At 45.0% G+C, this 19032-nt stretch overlaps 1 protein-coding gene across 8 annotated transcripts in view; it reads right to left on the bottom strand.

Moving 5' to 3' along the window:
• The window catches only part of LOC135251024 (dedicator of cytokinesis protein 9-like), a 105712-nt gene that overhangs the window by 63702 nt on the left and 22978 nt on the right, over positions 1–19032 (bottom strand). Inside the window, exon 1 of one of the 8 annotated variants that reach the window (XM_064327975.1) lies at positions 8745–9011. The exons of 4 other annotated variants lie outside the window; for them this stretch is intronic. In XM_064327975.1, the coding sequence (XP_064184045.1) occupies positions 8745–8906 (162 nt within the window). In that variant the 5' untranslated portion in view covers positions 8907–9011. Of the gene's footprint in view, positions 1–8744; positions 9012–19032 lie in introns of those variants that run through there. 3 more of the 8 variants (XM_064327973.1, XM_064327972.1, XM_064327968.1) reach the window with 3 other exon arrangements.

The following is a 19032-nucleotide window of genomic DNA, read 5'->3' as shown; positions in this document are numbered from 1 at the left end:
GGTGGGTGGGGGGAGTCTACACCACCCGACAGCTGCAACAGAAAGAGAAACCCAACACCGCCTCCACACCCGCTACACAAACCGATACCGCAGCAGAGCTGAGTTTACACTGACAGTACAAGCAGCTACTCAAGTTCACTGGACAAAAACTCAGAAGTTAGAGTTCTGAGAAACAACAGAAGTGGGTAAGAAAGGATACCTTACACATTGCAAAAGGCTAAACACATTATTTTATGACAACTATCGTACAAATAAATGTGTGCAGAAACCACCTTTTTTAATTGGGGGTGCCTGGTTGAACTTGTGGAGAGTGAGAGAAATTCTCAAGGAAGGGTGGGTTTTCTGGTTTTGAATAATTTAAAAAATACATCTGCCTCTGGTCACTTCCCATATCTGCCCATTCAAAACACATTCATCCTGAGAGGCTGACAAGAAGTTTGGGGGAAAAGAATGTGCTAAGTGCCCATGGCAAAGAGGCGAGTCACAAATTAGACATGCTCATTGGGGTGTGAGACAGCCAAAAAAAAAAAAAAAAAACAAAACGACAAAATTACAAAACAAAGCATCTCAATATGGACGAAGAACGAGCCACCAGGAAGTGGACAAGACTCAGACGTACAGGCACAATCAACAGTGAACCTGTTCAGGCCAAAAGGACCCCGCAGCTGCCAAGACAAGCTCCACAGATGCTCGGTCCACAGTAAGCCTTTGAGAGGCATCTTTACAACTTCTGTCTGGGTCATTAAAACAGGCGGTATGATTTTCTGTTTCGCTGTCTGGGGAAATGGTGGACCTGGTAAATATGTGTCATTCCTCCGGCTCACCCACACGGTGGGGGTTGGGCGCACATGGGTAACCTCATCATGGGCAACCAAACCAAGACCCGACCCCTTCCCCTTCTTCGCAACCCAAACAGAGACCTCACGCTTATACCCAGAGAAAAAAACCTGCTGCTTACAATAGTCTTTTCTATATCTCTTGAGAAATAAATATGATTCTTATTTTGAGATCAGTGACCTCCGAACTATTTCTCCTAAACCCCACATTCAGAGAAATGAAGAGTAAGGGCATAGATCAATCTAAGACAAATCATGGATAATTTGAGGAGAACAGGAAAAGTATAAGAAATGCAGGAGTTCTCACTGAGTTGTCACAGCACTTAGAATTAGAGAATTCTCATGGGTTTCTCCTTGGATCTGGCGGTTATCTCATTAATTTCAGACAAATAGAAGGCGTTGGAGTGAGAGTAAATCTCGAACATTGTAAGAGCGCATATTGTTATCTTAGAGAGACAAGTGAAGGGTTATTTCTCAGGAATGGAATTTGAGAAGTATGAGAAAATAGTCAAAATCTCACATTGGTGTTGAATGGAGCTCATTTCTTTCTAGGAGAAGTAAATGGCATAAGGAAGATGTCTTATTTTGAATTCTCCTTTCCTCTGAGTACACTAAGGAAATCCATATAAAAAATTTGCAAAAGTGCACGATGAAAGGCATGATTTTTCTATTGGAATTGTAAAGTGATACTCAATGTCTCAATAACAGCATTTTACTTCGGTCCTGAAAGAAATTCCAGGGGTAAGTGTAAACTCTTAGACCACCCCTTACAATGATTATCATCATCTAAAATCACCTAAAATTCTCAGAAATTATAGTTATCGTATCTAGCTACAAAACAGGGTAGCGCTGGACAAAATTCTTCGGTTACAGTACATGTAGTGAAAAACACTCGACAACAAAACAATGTACAAATGGGAAGATAAGTCATAACGAGACAAGCTCATTGCGGAAGTAACGCAGGAAGCCCGTTTCTTGCTGTGGAGTCGGAATCTTCTGTTGCAGACCGTCACCAGGCCTGGACAGGAGGGATTAAGTGTGGCTCCTCTCTCGGTGAGAGCCCCGCTGTTGTTCCATCTGCCAGAGGGGCATTCCATCCTGATGTGTCCCCGGCCATCCACCTCTGAGGTGGGAAAGTCTGAACTGCTCCCCCCGAGGGGATGGGGTGGGGTGGGGGGGGGTATTGGGGGGGAGTGGGTGTTGTATTTTCACGGCTGTGACAGTGTTACACACGAGAAGGAGCGTCCTTGTTGCTGAAACAGCTGTTCTTTCCCACTATCGCATGCCCAAACAAGCCTACAGACACACACATGCCCACACACACAAAGGGGGGCACATACACAGAAACAGCCTCACACACACACACACACACACACACACACACAAAGGGGGGCACATACACAGAAACAGCACATACACACACACACACACACACAAAGGAGGGCACATACACAGAAACAGCACATACACACACACACACACACAAAGGGGGGCACATACATAGAAACAGCACACACGCACAAATGCATGCATGCGTGCACAAAGCCTCACACACACACACACGAACATGCACGCACATATGCACACATACACGCACACACATACACACAAAGACACAAAACCACACATGCATGCAGACTCTCTTCCCCTCTCCCTCCCTCACAAACACACACATATAGCCCTGCAGCCGATAGGCCATGTTGTGTTCTAAGCACTGCGAGAGGTTCTGCTGTATGAAGCAAGTAAAGTGACATAATCTCCAAGAGTAAGACTCATCAACAGCATGGCTTCCTTTTAGTCCTGACATATCTTGCTCATGGTTATAAATATACTTAAATTATATTAAAACCTGATTATTTGCTGTATGATAGAATGAAAAGCACAATCTTTTCAATTCTTTACCAACTCCATCATTGCAATTTAATTTAACGCCTGAGTGACATCAATTATCTTTTATATTCTGCACAATAAATGTGAACTCTAAAACCCAGTGACCTTGATAGCTGCTACAACTCTAAAGGGAGGAAGCATGATAGTTATTCACTGGCTGTTTTACCCAAACGTCCCTTTTCAGACTAAACATTAATGTTTGCATTAAAAAACACAACTAAATTGTTTCTCCTTTCATTTTACATGCACCTTGATTGAAACTCTGCCAAATGCATAAATTGTAAGTATTAATGTGAAAACAATTTATATTGAAGGATTCATGGTGTCTACTTCACTGCCAATTAGCTCAATTACAGTTAGCCAAGAGCGGGCAATTGACAGAGCACCACACGCAATGCAGTCCCAACTATTTTGATGTTAAATCTGGGGCCAATGAGTCACTAGGTGATTAAGTGCAGGAAGCTGGGCACAGCAGACTTCCTGTTTTAAGCAATCTCCTTCAGAGAGAGGCATCGTGGAAATGGGACTTCCTCTCCGCACTGCAGCTCTGGCTGGAATTCCCATCTGGTAAGTAAAGCTGAATACAAATTCTGCTTTTACTCTGTGTTTCTTTGGAAAATTGAAAGGCCCTGTCACTTACAATATTTCTGAGGCTACAGAGGCTCGACTTGACAAAGAGCTAGCGGCAAACTTTGCTGCCCTTCCTGCTTTGCATTTCAATTTCTCAGTATCACTCCCATATCAGTTACAAATACATCAGTTACAGATATGGTTCCCTCTGTCAAAACCAAACAAGTAGTATACAGTGATGAATATCTGATGGGGGGCCTAATAAGGAGGGCATAAGACTTGCAAAGCACATTACAATCCACACCACAGTCTCATTAAAGCTAGCTGCCTGCACTGTTCCATTTCTAGGGTCCTCTATTCATTATTACTGTGGTTACATCCTAGCATCCCATTCCTGAAGAAAGGTTTGGTCCTACTTAAATCATATGACCATACCGATGCAACAGACCTGGCTAAAACAAAGCCAGTTATCTTTCAGTAATGAACGCTGCCGAAAGCCGTATTCTGGCAAACTAACTGCCATGATTTTTTCTCTGCCATTCAGATTATTAAAATGGCCAGAATGTCAAAGCCACAGCTGCTGTATTTTTTTTAGTCCATTTAAATTGGATCAGAAGTTTAAGGAGAACGCTGTATTAATGAGGACAATCTCTTACCCAAGTCTCCTGGGAGTTCAGTCAAAATTGATTCAGGTTACTTAAAAAACCCAATTATGTGTATCTGTAATAAAACATTGAATGCAATGCATGCAAACGAACACGCACACAAACACACGTACACACAAACATACAACACTTTATAGTGCTGGAGAGACTGCAGACCTGATTTTCTATTGCTTCCAAAATGGAGACCTCTAATGCAATGTTTTACACTCTTAAATGTACTTGAAAGCAGATCCAAAATGGCTCTGAAAATGTGCTGAAGGCTGAGAAGTGCCAGTGTCTTAGAGAGCTATAATGTGTCTGTTGTCACAGAGTGAAGTCAGCGCCGCACTCCCAGAATGCACACACGCTGGGCCAATCCCTCTCCTTCAACAATACCAGGTCCAGTCCCACAGTGCGCCTGCCAGGACGTGGTTTTGGGAGTCTGCGTGTGTCTGAGACGGCCCAGGCTGAGGGGCGCGGGCGACGGGAGTTGCGTAACGCAGGCTTGATGTAATAGGCGGGAGCCTTTGTTTTCCCAAGACCCTGCAGCAGAGAGGGTGTAGCCTGGAATGCAACAAAAACACATGTCCCGTCTTCACCCCGCCCTTCCAGGAATGTGAGCTCAGCGGTCAGCCGGCCCTCGGCCAGGACCCCTGGGAGATCAGCCAGGCCAGGTGAGACCGTGGGTCTGGAGAGATCAGCCAGGCCAGGTGAGACCGTGGGTCTGGAGAGATCAGCCAGGCCAGGTGAGACCGTGGGTCTGGAGAGATCAGCCAGGCCAGGTGAGACCGTGGGTCTGGAGAGATCAGCCAGGCCAGGTGAGACCGTGGGTCTGGAGAGAGTAGCCAGTTCAGGTGAGACCGTGGGTCTGGAGAGAGTAGCCAGTTCAGGTGAGACCGTGGGTCTGGAGAGAGTAGCCAGTTCAGGTGAGACTGTGGGTCTGGAGAGAGTGGCCAGTTCAGGTGAGACCGTGGGTCTGGAGAGAGTGGCCAGTTCAGGTGAGACCGTGGGTCTGGAGAGAGTAGCCAGGTAATGCAGGACAGGTGAGGGGAGGACATGCACTTAATCGTAATGCACTCCTCTCTGTGTGACATCAGCGATAGCAGAGCTGCTAGTCAAGACCTGTCACTCAAAGTCACGTGACCACACCGTGCAGTTCTGCAGAGCCACGCAGAGACAAAGAGGACAGTTATACAGGAGTCTGAGGTGTTCCTGGAAAGGTGTGCATTCCATCAGATAATATTTCCATGCACGTTCTCTGTCCTGAGGCGCGAAACAGTCAAACAAGCGCAAATATCAAAGAACAGCAGTCACTAAGCACCACCACGTTTTACTCCAGAAAAGCCTAGTATGGTACTTGTCTAAATCACTGTGACGTGCGTCAAAATCTAAAACATGCTCCAACTGACAAACACATTTGTTTTTGCTTTCATTCCCCAGAGGAAAATCTGGTAAACTATATGAACCCTTACTTTTGGTTCATGCAATGCTATTCAAACTGGTCCGCAAGACACATCCTTAAACTATCTTGTCAAAGGCATCCTACTTTTACGCATCTGTCTTCATTAAATACTGTAACCATTGTCGGAAATCTTCGCAAAAGATTTGCGGCTCGAAGGACAGCAGGGTCACGCAGCTGATATCTATGCAGGAGCTCCAGGGCTCAGGATAATGGTCTTCTGTCCCAATCAGTGCGCTAGAGGCCACGCAAAGGACATCAATGTTATCAGGACCCAGGGGCTCCCGCCTGCTGATGGAGTTACAGCACAGCCTGAAAGCCTAACAACGGAAACAATCACAAAAGCGGAAAAAAAAATCACGCAGTGCCTTGTTTTTTCCCTTCACTAACGGAACAGCCCATTGTTTCCCTGCTGGAAGCTCTGGAGAAAGCACGGCCTGTGTTTGCAAAGGCCACAGCTGAAGGCTGCCATTTTCCACTAGTGATGAGAGAGAAGAACTGAGAGAATCAGAAGAAGAGAGAGAAAGGGAAAGGGAGATAGATCAATAGAGTGAGAGAGAATGAGTAAGACATTGAGAGGGACATAAAGAGAGGGAAAGAAATATATTTATAGAAAGAATCAGAGAGAGAGAGAGTGAAGGAGAGAAAAAGTAAAAATGGAGTTTTTGGCCATTGAAGGAATGCAGTAATCAATTGTCCCAATTAATGCAGTCTAGTTTACATGTAAATACCAGACCTTGACTGGCAAATGTGAGAAATGGTAAGAACCAGTGGCGACTTCATCCTGAGTACCACAAACATGCAAGAGCCTTTAAATACTGGGGATCTACTGACTTGGCTCCATTGCTAAGTTTTCTAGTTTTGTAGTCAGATAAAGAACGTAATCTTCATTATACAAACAAAAGCTAATTTCACAAATATCTTTATTAGAAGCATATGGATGACTCATGTAAGTACGTTCCAGGAATTCTGGAATGAAAAGTCAAGAAGACAATGAGGTCATTCTTTTTAAAGCTGTAGTGGTCCATATACTGTACCATAATTCTGTTTATTAAGAGGAATAAATCCATGGGTGATCTAAGAAAATCATAAATTCTGGTCAACAGAATCCATTCTTTGACACCTGGCTTTCATCAAAAAGGCAGGTATAAGTCAATGTGCGAGCAGTATCCCTTCTCATCTACAAACACAAGTAAGCTTTCTTGAGCACAGGACCAATATTTTAGTATTTGCTATGTCAACGCATCTCTACAATGCAGTTAGTAACTTAGGAACATGATTTCTCAGAGCATTTGATTAACTTGCCTCTCTTCTGCAGTGTTCCTTTGAACTTTAAACAGTAAAAACTGCTATGTTAATGGTGCAAACACACCAGAGAGAATAGTAAATAGTAAGTAATAAATAATCAGAATATTTTTGTATGAAGACATTATTCTCGAGATGAATACATCTCAGCAAGAAGAAAACATTTTATTGAGCAAGCTAATAAATACAGAGCTGCTCATTCGCCAGTAATAAATCAATCAAAGCAAATCATTCCTCAGCTAGGCCCTCAAGCCCGCAGATCCATCTCATTCACGGGAATCCAAAGTCAGGTCAACCTTTGTTTGCCAAAGACATCTTTGTGGGGAGACTTCCTTGTGGGATATCCAAGTTCCCCTTCTGGATCGATGAGCCCCTTGAGGAGAGACGTGAACGCGCCGAAGAACAAAAGGGGCGTGCTGGTGTTGTGGGATCGGGTGCAAAAACAGAGCGATGGCCTTTGCAAACAAAGCCGTCTCTGATGAAAAACACAGCCTCTCTAATTAAGTGTGGACATTAACGACCGGGTCCTGTTCCTGGACTGCCATACACATCGCACAATGAGGGCAAATCCAGCCACATTTACACAGCAACATTCATCACCTGAACTAATCCACTGCCTTAACTGAAAAAACCACAAGCTCTTCAGTTAAAAGGGATAAAAAGGACAGCGCTCTTTAATAAATATAAAAAGAACGGGATGTTAAGACCATACTCGGGAATATTCATTCACAATATTAAACTGTGCTTTATTGCTGTCAGGACTGTTCCATACAACGTCAAATGCCCAGAGAGGACAGTATAGGCATGCTCCCCTCTCTACCTTGCAGGTCTTCTGAAGTAAATCCTATACTGCACACACATTACAGGAATTCTCCTTTATTCTTTCCAAGTCATCTGAATGCCAGACTCAAATAAAATACTGCAAAGGTTTACTCCCCATTCACACCTTTGCTCTGCAATTTCTGTCCTTGGGCAGCCATTCTTGGCAAATGCATGCAAAATGTATTCATTACAGAATGAACAGATGTTGAAAAGGAAAAATGCACAGGCTGACAAAACAAACAATTTCCTTTAGACCGCGTCAGGCCGCTAATTCAATGAACTCATCTCGTCTCATCAGAGCTTTGACTTGGCAGCACCCAAGCCAGTTCACCTTTCCACAGATGTGATCACTGTCACTGGACTGGTAAAAACAAATACTGTCTGCCTCAGGAGAGTAGTTAACCAAAGACTAAATCATTTTCCAAGAACCAGTAAGTAGGAGCAAGCCAGCACCCCAAGGAGAATGGTGGACCAGGCTGACATCCAGCTCACAGCCTCGACAGTATCTAATGATTTGATGATGAAAGATTCCAGGGAATACAGGTGAAAATTAGCCTTTGGCTAAATCTGGCATATTTACATTTGTTGTTGATTAATATGCACTGTCCCTTCTTAAATAAACGAACTAAATAAAATCAATAAATAAATAAAATTCCCATTGACTTCAACTCCCTGCCTGCAGAATCTCTTTTCAGAATCACCTCTCAGTATAATTTCACACACGAGGCATGGCAATACAATCAGACACATACAGAAGCTCCTTTCACATTCACTGGGAGGTTAAGTTTGGTTCACATTCATTATTCAATCAGAATGCACATCCTAATTTGAGATCTAAATGACATCATAAAGTTTTCACCAGAGGGACCAAAGCCTGTTTTCTATTATGCACAAAACTGATGTCAAGTAAATGGTCTAACCTTTAAAATATAATACAACAACACTGTTGCACATACACTGAAAATAACTGTTGTAAATGTGTGCGCGTAATTCACTGGACCTCAGAGAACAGGGATACTAGATAGACACTGCTCATCAAGCCTCTGATTCTGACAAAAAATAATAAATAAGACTCAGGTACAATGTCAAAGAGGAACACATATGGCCAGACCCACCCCATATGCCATCTACATAGTCTCTCTCTTTCACACACACACACACAGCCACAAGCACACACAATCACACACAGCCACACACACACACACGTACGCGCGTTACCAGTGCTGCTGTCGGCCATGCCCGGGACTCCCTGTGGGCGGGGGCTGCTTCGCCCTCCCCAGGCCCGCTGGGCTCAGTCACGCTCTTACAGATGTAGCCACAGTTGCTCTGGACGACCGTGCGGAGCCCCTCGAACAGAACCATGCTGGTGGTGCAGCCCATCCCAACACGCGCTCTCAGTCCATCAGCCCTCCCGGCAGGTGACCCGCTTTCCTCACCTCACCATCCTGGGGACCTCCCCTAACCCCCCTACCGAGCTGAGCCACTAACAGGCTGAGACTCTCCAGGACACAGAAAGAGAGAGAAAGAGGAGAGGGAGAGAGTAAGAGGGGAGAGGGAGAGAGAGAGAGAGAGAGAGAGAGAGAGAAGCAGGCAGCAAGGTCTTAGCAGTAGAAACAGCAGTGTCCCACAGGGCTGATCAGGTCCATTCTGAGTGGTATGAGGGATGCTGAGTCTTGCTGCGGCTGGTGCTGCTTGTTCAGCTAATGGTCTACTGCTAGCCACTGCCAGCATGCGTCTGATGCGTCTGATGCCGAAACTGTCTCTCTCTCCCTCTCCCTTCCTCCTCAGTGCTCCCCCCTCCCTCCCCGGCTCCCTCATTCTCAGACTACTCTTATCATTTTCAATGAAAACTTCTGCGCACGCATATCGGAAGCAAGAGAACGAATGCATGTGTATATTCCCAAACTAACATACACTTAACTAACACAGTGATGCACTTGCCTCACTGTCTGAACTTAGCCCTGATGTCACCAGTGTGAACTTTGACCCGGAGTCCAACGGTGTGATGCACATTTGACCATAGCATTGCCTATGGATGGAGGGTCAGTTGTTGGCCTGCCCGTGGAAGATGGGGGCAAGTGGACTGCAGAGTAAATGGACTAAAAGTGTACACCCCCATGCCTTGGAGCATCAAAGAGGCTAGCCGACAGTTATGAATAGAGACACATTATGAACAACCCAGACTGGCTAGACAGCTCCAAAGATGAAGAACAAAACGGCTAAATAACCACTTCCTTCAGTTTTAAATCAAACTCCCTCACAAGCCAAACACACCCCTAAAATCTCCTTATGTAAGATCTCCTCATCTGTTTGGTGGGCCGCAGGGAACCCAAATCAAACAAATTTCGCAAAGCTAGACTGTTTGACAACTGAAACAAAATAATGGCTCAAGGTTAGAACTGAAACAGCTCTTCTAATTTCCTTCCAATAGCCCTCTTAATGGTTTAGTTTCAGTGTGTTCTAGGGGTGTGGGACATGGGAAAGAACAGTCAAGTCGATGATTATTCCTGGACTTCTTCCTTGACACGGAAAGATGCATACTGAAGTCTAGATCAGATGATTAACCATAGTTCACCTAAATATAATAATCATTAAGAAAAACACTTTAATTATAACAGGACAATTGAGAATATTATATTACAAAAAAGATATTTTGAAGCTTTTACATAATATCAACTGCTCCAAAATTCTGAATATTCAGACACTAACCTAAATATTGATTTTCTTAAGCCAGACAGAACTACTAAAAAAATCAAAGGAATAGTTATAATCCACATTACATCCAGGTGAACAATTATTTACAGTAGAATACTAAATTTGGCTAGCTTGTTAAAGGCTTAAATATACACTGCTATCTTTTGACTGCACGGGTCGTTCCCCATTTACATAACATTCCAAAGGCTTTGAAGAGTTTAAGCCTTCAATATTAATACAACATAAAGTAAAGTGTACTCAAAATAAAAGATTAGGCACAAGAGCTCAAGGTGAAAAACCCTGAACTACCAAACACATCTGACTGCTTGTTGAAAAACACCGTATCACACGGTTGTAAAGTAAAACTCACAGAACCATTTTTATTGACCCATTCTTATCAGTGACAAGTAAGTAACGTTATACATTTAGCATATCCAGTGTAGTTGGAAAATGTCCAGAAGTAAACTACTGTACTACCGTACCACACGGACAGGGCAATCCTATTGTACCTTAAATGCCTCCATCTATGCATTTATTACTATAGTAATTTATCTATATTTTTAATTTCAATCTACTACAATGTGAAGCACTTTGGGCTGCATTTCATGTATGAAAAGTGCGATACAAATAAAGTTTATTATTATTATTACTGTCCTTTATGTCCTATTACAGGAAAAAAGAGCCATCAAACAAAGTGAGCGTGAAAGGTGCGCTCTCTGAGGAAGGAAACGGACACTGTCCATCTTTGTTTATTTCTTTGGTTTTGGGGAGGGGGGGGGGGCTGTTTCCCGCCTCTGCGTGCCAATTGCTTGGGTCCTCCAAGAGAACGCAGTCGTCCGGCCGTCACTCAAACTCCGACAGGCACGGGCGTCACAGCACAAACACACACGGGCAGCAACAGGAAAGCTAGGGGTGCAAGCCCGTTAGGAAGTCTCATTTCGTCTCAATGAAAGAAATGATTTTGGTTGTGCTTCCAAAGACTGAAGACTTCGGAAGCTCATTTTCTTTAAAAGCCAGTTGCAACTGTGATTGATATGCCTGATGTACATTTCACACTTTGTGTAGCTTTCGAACGACAATAAAACTATTGAATGCACTCAATGGAAACACGTATCATTGAATCCCAAAAAAAACCATCCTCACTCAACAGTAAGACAGAATATTTTGCTTGTATATAGGGAGATTTCATGAACTAGGTAATCACATCCTCACTCTGATGTTTCAACATGACTGCCATCAGCTGGGCCAAATCAATGCTGACTAAAGGACAATTCATTAAGAGCACTACATTGGAGGACTAATGATGAGCCAGAAGGTCAGTGAACCCACATCATCACAACACAGCTGGTAATGCTATTAATATGAGAACAATCACCCCTCTAATCAAGGAATGTGGATTCTTCTACAGCAATTCAAAGGTACAGCTCTCAGTATTCACTCTCCTGTTTCTCCTGAATATAGAAGTCTATGTTTAATATTCAGCACTATAAAGAATGTTTATTATTATTATAATTATTACTATTATTATTAAACATGAGTACAAGAGGAGTACAGGTCAGGCAGACCCGTCATGTGTACTGTATGTACTAAGGAGCAGGAGAATGGGGCACCCCTAACCCCTTACTCCAGGAGTAGAAAGTCCCCCTGTGAATGACATGAATATTTCAGCAGCTCCCTGACACCCCCCCCCTTTTGTTAGGTCATACACAAAGCTCTGGTGCTCCATATGGGCCCTGAGGAGGGTGGTAACAGAGGGAAGGAGGGAGGAGTGCGGACTGCAGTTACCCTACCTGACGAACCCATCTTTTCTCTCCACTTCCTCGCAACCTACTTTAATTCAGCACTCCGTCCACCCAGCCCTCTGTGACCCCATGAAAGTAATCTCTTGCCTGCAGGACACAGATTCCATACACTCCCACATGCCAGAACTAGTCTACGGCAACACCAGAGAGCATGTCTCATTTCAAGGTGCGTGCAAGGTGCAAGCCATATTTCTTCCCCCAAAAAACTAAAACAATCCTGAAGCAGGGGCAGCACACATTGTCAGCGAAAAGGACCTCCTGAAAAAGGGCCTTGCGAAATGTGTTTAGAGAACCAAGTGCAACATCTGGCAGCCAAAGCAGCAGCGTGCAGCAGAGTGTACGCTGTCAAGGCTGGGGCCCCTCTCCTCTTATCAGGCAGCCTAGCAGCCGGTGCTTCTCAAAGAGGCCTTATCGGCGCGCAGAAGAATGCCGCGAGACCAAAGGCTGTGACCAGCGACCGTGACGTTCGCTCCGGGGTCCCCACGGTGCTGCTGCCCCGCCCTCGTTACCACACCCTGAGTTACCCCCCCGGAGGGCGCTGGACTGGGCCTCTCCCCTCAGCGCACCGAGACGTCCTACCGCAGGGAATCATGGGACGGAAAAAGCGGCTCAGTGTTCATAAATCCCCGTCGGGTGAGAAGAGACGCCTTGCCCATTGAGCAGAAAATACCGCAGTGACAAAGTAAGAATTTTCTTCATATTTTTACTGGAGAAGGAACAAGGCTAAGATGTGCCCTAAGTGCACCATTTCAAAATACAGTGTGAGGACTCATTTATTCTACAGCTGCAGCTGTAACATCAGCCAGAGGATTAGTTGTGCCATGCCATCTCAGTAGCTTTCCAACGTAATGGCTTCATGACATTAGAAGTATCCCCGGGGAGTGCATTAGGATAATGAATGCTAAATAAAGCCAATAGTTTGCTTTTAAGCATATTAACAGACTCTAATTCTACAAATAAAGCTAATTCAAACGCTTCAAGAAATAGCCGCAATACTGGATTAACTTTAGAGACAGGGGTCTGAAGTATACTCTCCATCACCCCAAAAGTGTGCATCTGATTCCCCAAACACATTACACAAATAACAACAGCCCTTCTGTGGGTATCACGCATTCCTCAGGTCATCTGGAGAATACAATTGAACTCTGACACTTAAACTCCGCCCAGTCCAGGAGTCTGTATGCGCCTTTTGTTTCTAGCGAAACCTTCAAGAGCAAAACTTTATCAAAAACAACCACAGGCCATATGACATCGTTATGTCTGACGTCATACTGCGTGCTGGTTTAGGTGACTTTAGCTGTAGCGACAAAGAATGCAGGTAAAGCAACTGATTAAATATCAATTTTATTTTGAACAGTTAGACGCCACAGAACAGGTCATTTTCACAAAGTAATGCGCAAAAGGAGAAGATCACACTTCTATGAATAGTGACGATGCGGAGAGGAAAGGGCTGCATTGTGCACGGGGTGCAACTGCGCTCTCAGGAGATGTGTGAACTGCTCTAAATTTAGTGTGAACTGGCAATGACTAATTCAGGTGGGGCCTTTTGCTGAGTCACCCAAACCCAGCTTCCTGTTCCCAAAGCAGCAGGCCCACAGAATTACCTGGTCCCGCATCACACTCGCCTCGGCCCCCCACCAACAGCATCCTCCAGGAATGCGATAGCTTCAGAAAAAGAGAACACTTTCACTTTAAGCCTGTCCAGCAGGGACAGCGCAACCATCGTGATGTCATGCCAGACACACCTGGTTATCCAAAAATAGCAGGAGCAGAAGGCTTTTTCCACATTTGTCACAGCAGGGCATCCGACTCGGTGCACTCTGGGAAATAAGACTGAAAGCTCTGAAGGACTCAGCTGATCGGTACGCGGAATGAATCATTTTCATGCGCGAAGGGGGAGAACGTAAAACTGACGCGTACGGTGTGCGTGTCCCCTTGCGTCGGTGTACGCATGCGCACATGCGCATGCTTCCCAAATGGAATGTGGTCAGACCGACCTACACGACTGACAGAGGCTCGGCAAGTCACTCCAATTGCTGGGAAAGAGACCCATGTGACGCTGCTCTCATGATGTCAGACCAATTAAAGGTCGTCTCTGATTACAGTCACAGCAGGACGTAATGCACTGCTTGCATCACCGTCTGAATCACCATTATTAAAAAGGTCATGATGCGAAAGCCCGCCCGCGGAGCCATGTCTGCCAGTCATATTTGCCCTTGCATCCAGGAAGGCGGGTTTCTCTGCTGCGCCGATGTGTCGCGGAGCAGGCAGTGGAAAGGCGGTCGAGTCTAATTAAAGACATCAAAGGCATCTGTGGTTTAACCTTTCCGCACAGCAAAGAGGAAATGGAGGGCGCACGTACACAAGGCTCATCTCCTCAGCATCAGTGAGGGTCTACACTTTCCTCATTAATTGGAGGTTTGAAAAGGCCCAGGAAGACAGAGGTGGGCAGCCTGCGGAGTCCGCTCTCCTGGGGTCGCCTGTGTCGCAGCACACGAAGCAGGCCTCGGTCCCCACTCTGAGACCGTCCAGAAAAAGCACGCTCTAACAATCATCGAAAGAACGCGGCCGTGCTTTGCAGGTACTGTTGCTGCACAATTCTGCATTTGCACAAACACAAAACTGTCAAACAGTTTTCAAGTGCCTCAAAGGTATCACAACCCCCTTTTGTATGCACAGTGTAATGTATCATTTTTATGACTCGTGTTCTCACGGGGCAAAACACTTACGTGTTTGACTCAAGACCTGCGAGGAATGCAAATGCAAAAAGCTGAGTTCCTGTATTTTGAGGAAGGAATAAGATGAGGGTGCTCGAGAAAAAATATTTCATGACCACAACAAAAAAATATTATCTTGCTCACTTTACTTCACACAGACCCTAGTGTCTGTGGGGAAAAGGGTACATTTTCACAGGGTCCTGCTTAGTGCCCAAATGTGACTCCTGTACTTCTGCAGATGAGCTCAGAAATTCACAACCGAGCGCTGATTTTGGCAATGCTTGTTCAGTAACTATAATTATAGTTTCATTTCAGCCATTTTGACCCACTAAATACTTAGAAATGCTAGTGCTGACTGGATGTTGAATGCATAACCTGAAGGTAAAGGGGATCTCAACGTGGTTGAAATGACAAAATTGTGTACTGCAAGAAAAAGATCTATTACAATATTCTGCTTCCAAAGAGATGCTAAAGCTTCAACATGTGTTGTACAAAGCCACTACCTTGGCTATCATTTGCTTCGCTCGCATATGAGGCCAACCCAACCATGGTGCGATGGATGGCAACAGTACATCAGTAAATGGCAAGTTTATGTGCGAGTTGAACTGCACCGGAAACCTAATGAAATGCACTTGACAGGCTGCTAATGAATGGGGGCTTCAAACAACCGACTAACTTCTTAATTCGCCCCCGTCACCCCACCCCACCAAAAACAGCCCTCGTAACAAGAAAGTGATGAGAAAGAAAGAGCGAGAGTGAAAGATTACCCTTTGACTGTGAGCCCTCAGTCCACGCAGGTTCACACACACAGGAAAGGGGAAGGCAGGGAGTCCTGATGACTCCAGAATGTGGTGAAATAAACTCCACACGCCCAACGCTACGGGCCCCTGTGTGATGTGCACAGTGGGACTCCTCTCTACCGCTGCTGACTGCAGGTCAGCTCGTCCCTCGTCCCCCTGCCAAAATGGCACTTAGCAGATAAAAGGGGCCACATCCTCTTCCCCAGCGCCGGGTATTTCAGGGAAGGTTTATTTACCCCGGGAGACGCACCAAACTCACCCTCCTGAGAGGCACCGCTTCCTCTGCTTTGTACTGCGGCCACAGGGAGCCTCTGACAGAAATAACTTAATGCCATGTAAGCACATTAACTCTACCACAAAATACACACACACACACACAAACAGGCATGCACACACATATGCACACATGCACACATGCACGCACGCACACACACACACGTGCACACGCACACACACACACACACACACACACACATACACATACCACTCCAGCCCTGTGACTGCTCCAGTACTGTCCCCTGGTTCAAGCCCATGCCTTGACACATCCTGGAGCTCCAGATGCTTTAACCTGCCCCACTGAACTGCATATCAGACATCCCTTCATTTAGACAATTCTACCTTACCTTTACCTGCTAGTTTAATGCCCCAACACCAACCTGCTCAACACACTTGATTCTTGATTATTGGCTGTGATAGATGCCTGATTACATTTCTGTTACATTACATTCTACCCTTACTTTACATCAGGCCAGCCAAAGGATGGGCTCCCTCTCTGTAGCCAGGTTCCTCCCAAGATATATTCCCTTTTGAGAGTTGTTTTCACCACTGATTGAGTGTTTTTCTCAACCACTGGGAAAATTTTAATTCTGTCTCTCTGTACAGTAAAGCGTCTTAGTGATAGTTCTCTGCAAAAACTGCTATACAAATAAAACTGATTGATTGATTTTTTTTACACACAGCAACAATTTTACAACCCACTCAAGCGTATGTATGGAAGCACCGTTGCACCCAGAAGTGTTTGCTGCTTCCCACAGAGAGCCGTCTGCGGCCATGGTGACACTGGCTTCACTGGCACCTCCCCAGCTTCCTGCTCGCTCTCCTGATGAGCGTAGCCTGTGCCAAGCCCTGTCGTCACAGCCCTGGGGTACTGCCAGCTGTGCCCAGCTCAGGGAACTCAGGCAGGGCCTCTATTCAGGGCCTTCTATTCACATTCTTCACTGCGTCCTTGGAACACTATTACTGTCATGGTTCTGTCTTTTTGTTTCTGTTTTTCCTTTTTGGGCTGCCAGATGGCGGCACTTCTCAGTTTTTGTATTTCTGTTCGTTTCCCTCATTCCTTTCCCCTGTGTTTAATTGTATTATTGTGTTCAATCATTCTATCAGTGTTTTCACCTGTGTCTCGTTATCCCTTCCACCCCTGGGTTGATTGTGAATTGAGTTCTCCTGTGTCTTGTTATCCCCCGGTCTATTTAAGTTCTTTGTTTCCCCGACTCGGTGCTGGTTCCTTGTGTTTCTGCCAATGTGTTTCTGCTTGTGTGTTTCTTCCTGCGAATATCTGCCTGTGTGTTTCTGCCCGCGTTCTGTTCTGTGAGTTCTGCCCTTCCCGAGTTCTGTTTTCTACGTGTTTTTGGATTTTTGGGTTTTCTGTTTTGAAGAAGTTTTTGTATTTTTGAGAGTTTCCCTGCCTGGCCTTTTTTTTTTTGTTTCCTGGTTTTTGTTCCCCGTTTTTGAGTAAAAGTCTTTGTTTAAACTTTCCTTTCGAGTTTCCTGTGTTTTACACTCCGCACCTGGGTCCTAACCCCCGCCGCTCCTGACGATTACAAGTTAACAACTGACATTCAGAAGCTCTACTTCACCATGTATGAGGTCAGTTATGCTAGCACATGTGACATCAAATTCAACACATTATATCCAATGAAACTGAATCCACACTTTCCTCTCCACACGTTTAGACTCAGGCAGATGACAAATCTTTCCTTTCTAACAAGCTGCAGATCTTTATGTGGAAGATCTCACTACAGGAATGAAAACCTTCCATACAATTGCACATTGTAGAGTCAAATATTGGCAAAACAGAAATTATTTTCCCCCCTTACTCCCTCGTCTGTGCTCCTTCCCATGGTAGAGTCCTGTTTCTCCAATCACCACACTCCTGCTAATGCAGCTGCTGCCACCTACAGGCTGAAGCGGGCAGACCCACAGTCTGTTTGCTGGCAGACACACAGCTGGAACCAAAATCACATGACCATATTTCCTCAGCACTCTCACTTGTTTTAAACCTGTAAGCACCGAGATAAAGTTAAACTAAAACAGGGGTCTAATGTACGTTTGAGAGTTCAGAGGCACGAGTTAGCACATGAATGCCTGCTACAGAATGTGACGTCACCCCGAGAGCAGCATTAAGAGTCTGACTAGTTCCCTTGGCTGGGGACCCTTAACCCTCAGTTTCACTAGCAAACGATCTCTTGTGCAGAGTGGCCAGTGAGCCAGTGGAGATAACCCCCCCCCCATTAAACTTAGACGTAAAGCTTCAATCTGCCACAACCAAGAACTTACACACTGATAGCCCTGCTCTGCCCTGATCACCCAAACTTCCTCTAACTCACCGGATGACAAAACCAGGGAGTAGAACAAACATCAATGCAGTATTCTAATTACTAATACCAGAACATTCTGAAGCACCTATGGTTTGAAGCTTACACGTGAATTTTACCAACAGGTTACAAAGCATTAACCTTTCCCAATTAATCTGTGTCTTTCTATGAAATGTAGAACTTTGCAGCGGTTCCTTGTCCTTGGTAAAAAGCTGATAATAATGAGTGTTGTGGTCCTGTTTCTCTCTCTGCTGTGTTCTCCTGTTTGTTCCACCCTGTGCTCAGGGGGAAGCCCTGGTTCTACAGTGCTGAGAGTGCACTCAACACGCAACTCTCACGAAACTCATTAACCCACAAAATTACCAGCCCACACACTACAAATTCTAGCCTTCAGAGGATCAGTGTAAATCACATGTTTCAGACAGGAACCACTGAAGACTGCAGGCTCAGAACTCTGTGTGCTAGAACCCAGGTTGTATTATGTTCACTCAATCCAGCACAGAACTACACTGAAGCACAGCCAGTGAGTCAAACAATCCACCGGATTGAAGGGAACCACTGATAACATTGAAATTCTCACAAGACAAAACATAAACATAAATACATTTTAAACCAGATGAATAGAACTGGGTAGAACCGGGCGGTATCAAACGAAAAAGGAGAAATCAATCTACTCAGGACCGGAGATAGACAAACAGCCTGGCCAGACTGCCTGTTGCCTGAGTGACTAAAAGATAGCCTACCTTTTGTGTAAAAGCAAACATTCATGGCTGGGCCCACTGGGGATCGTAATAATGTGATCACTAAATGGAATAAGATCTGTAACCCACACAATTTCCCACTGAAAGGATCCGAGCAGCTCTGCATCATAGCGCTATCCAACAGATGACTGGGGAGTA

This window comes from Anguilla rostrata, chromosome 3 (assembly GCF_018555375.3).
Source record: "Anguilla rostrata isolate EN2019 chromosome 3, ASM1855537v3, whole genome shotgun sequence".
Classification (NCBI taxonomy): Eukaryota; Metazoa; Chordata; class Actinopteri; order Anguilliformes; family Anguillidae; genus Anguilla; species Anguilla rostrata.
Note: the sequence above shows the minus strand (reverse complement) of the source record. Positions and strands in the feature narration are given on the sequence as shown.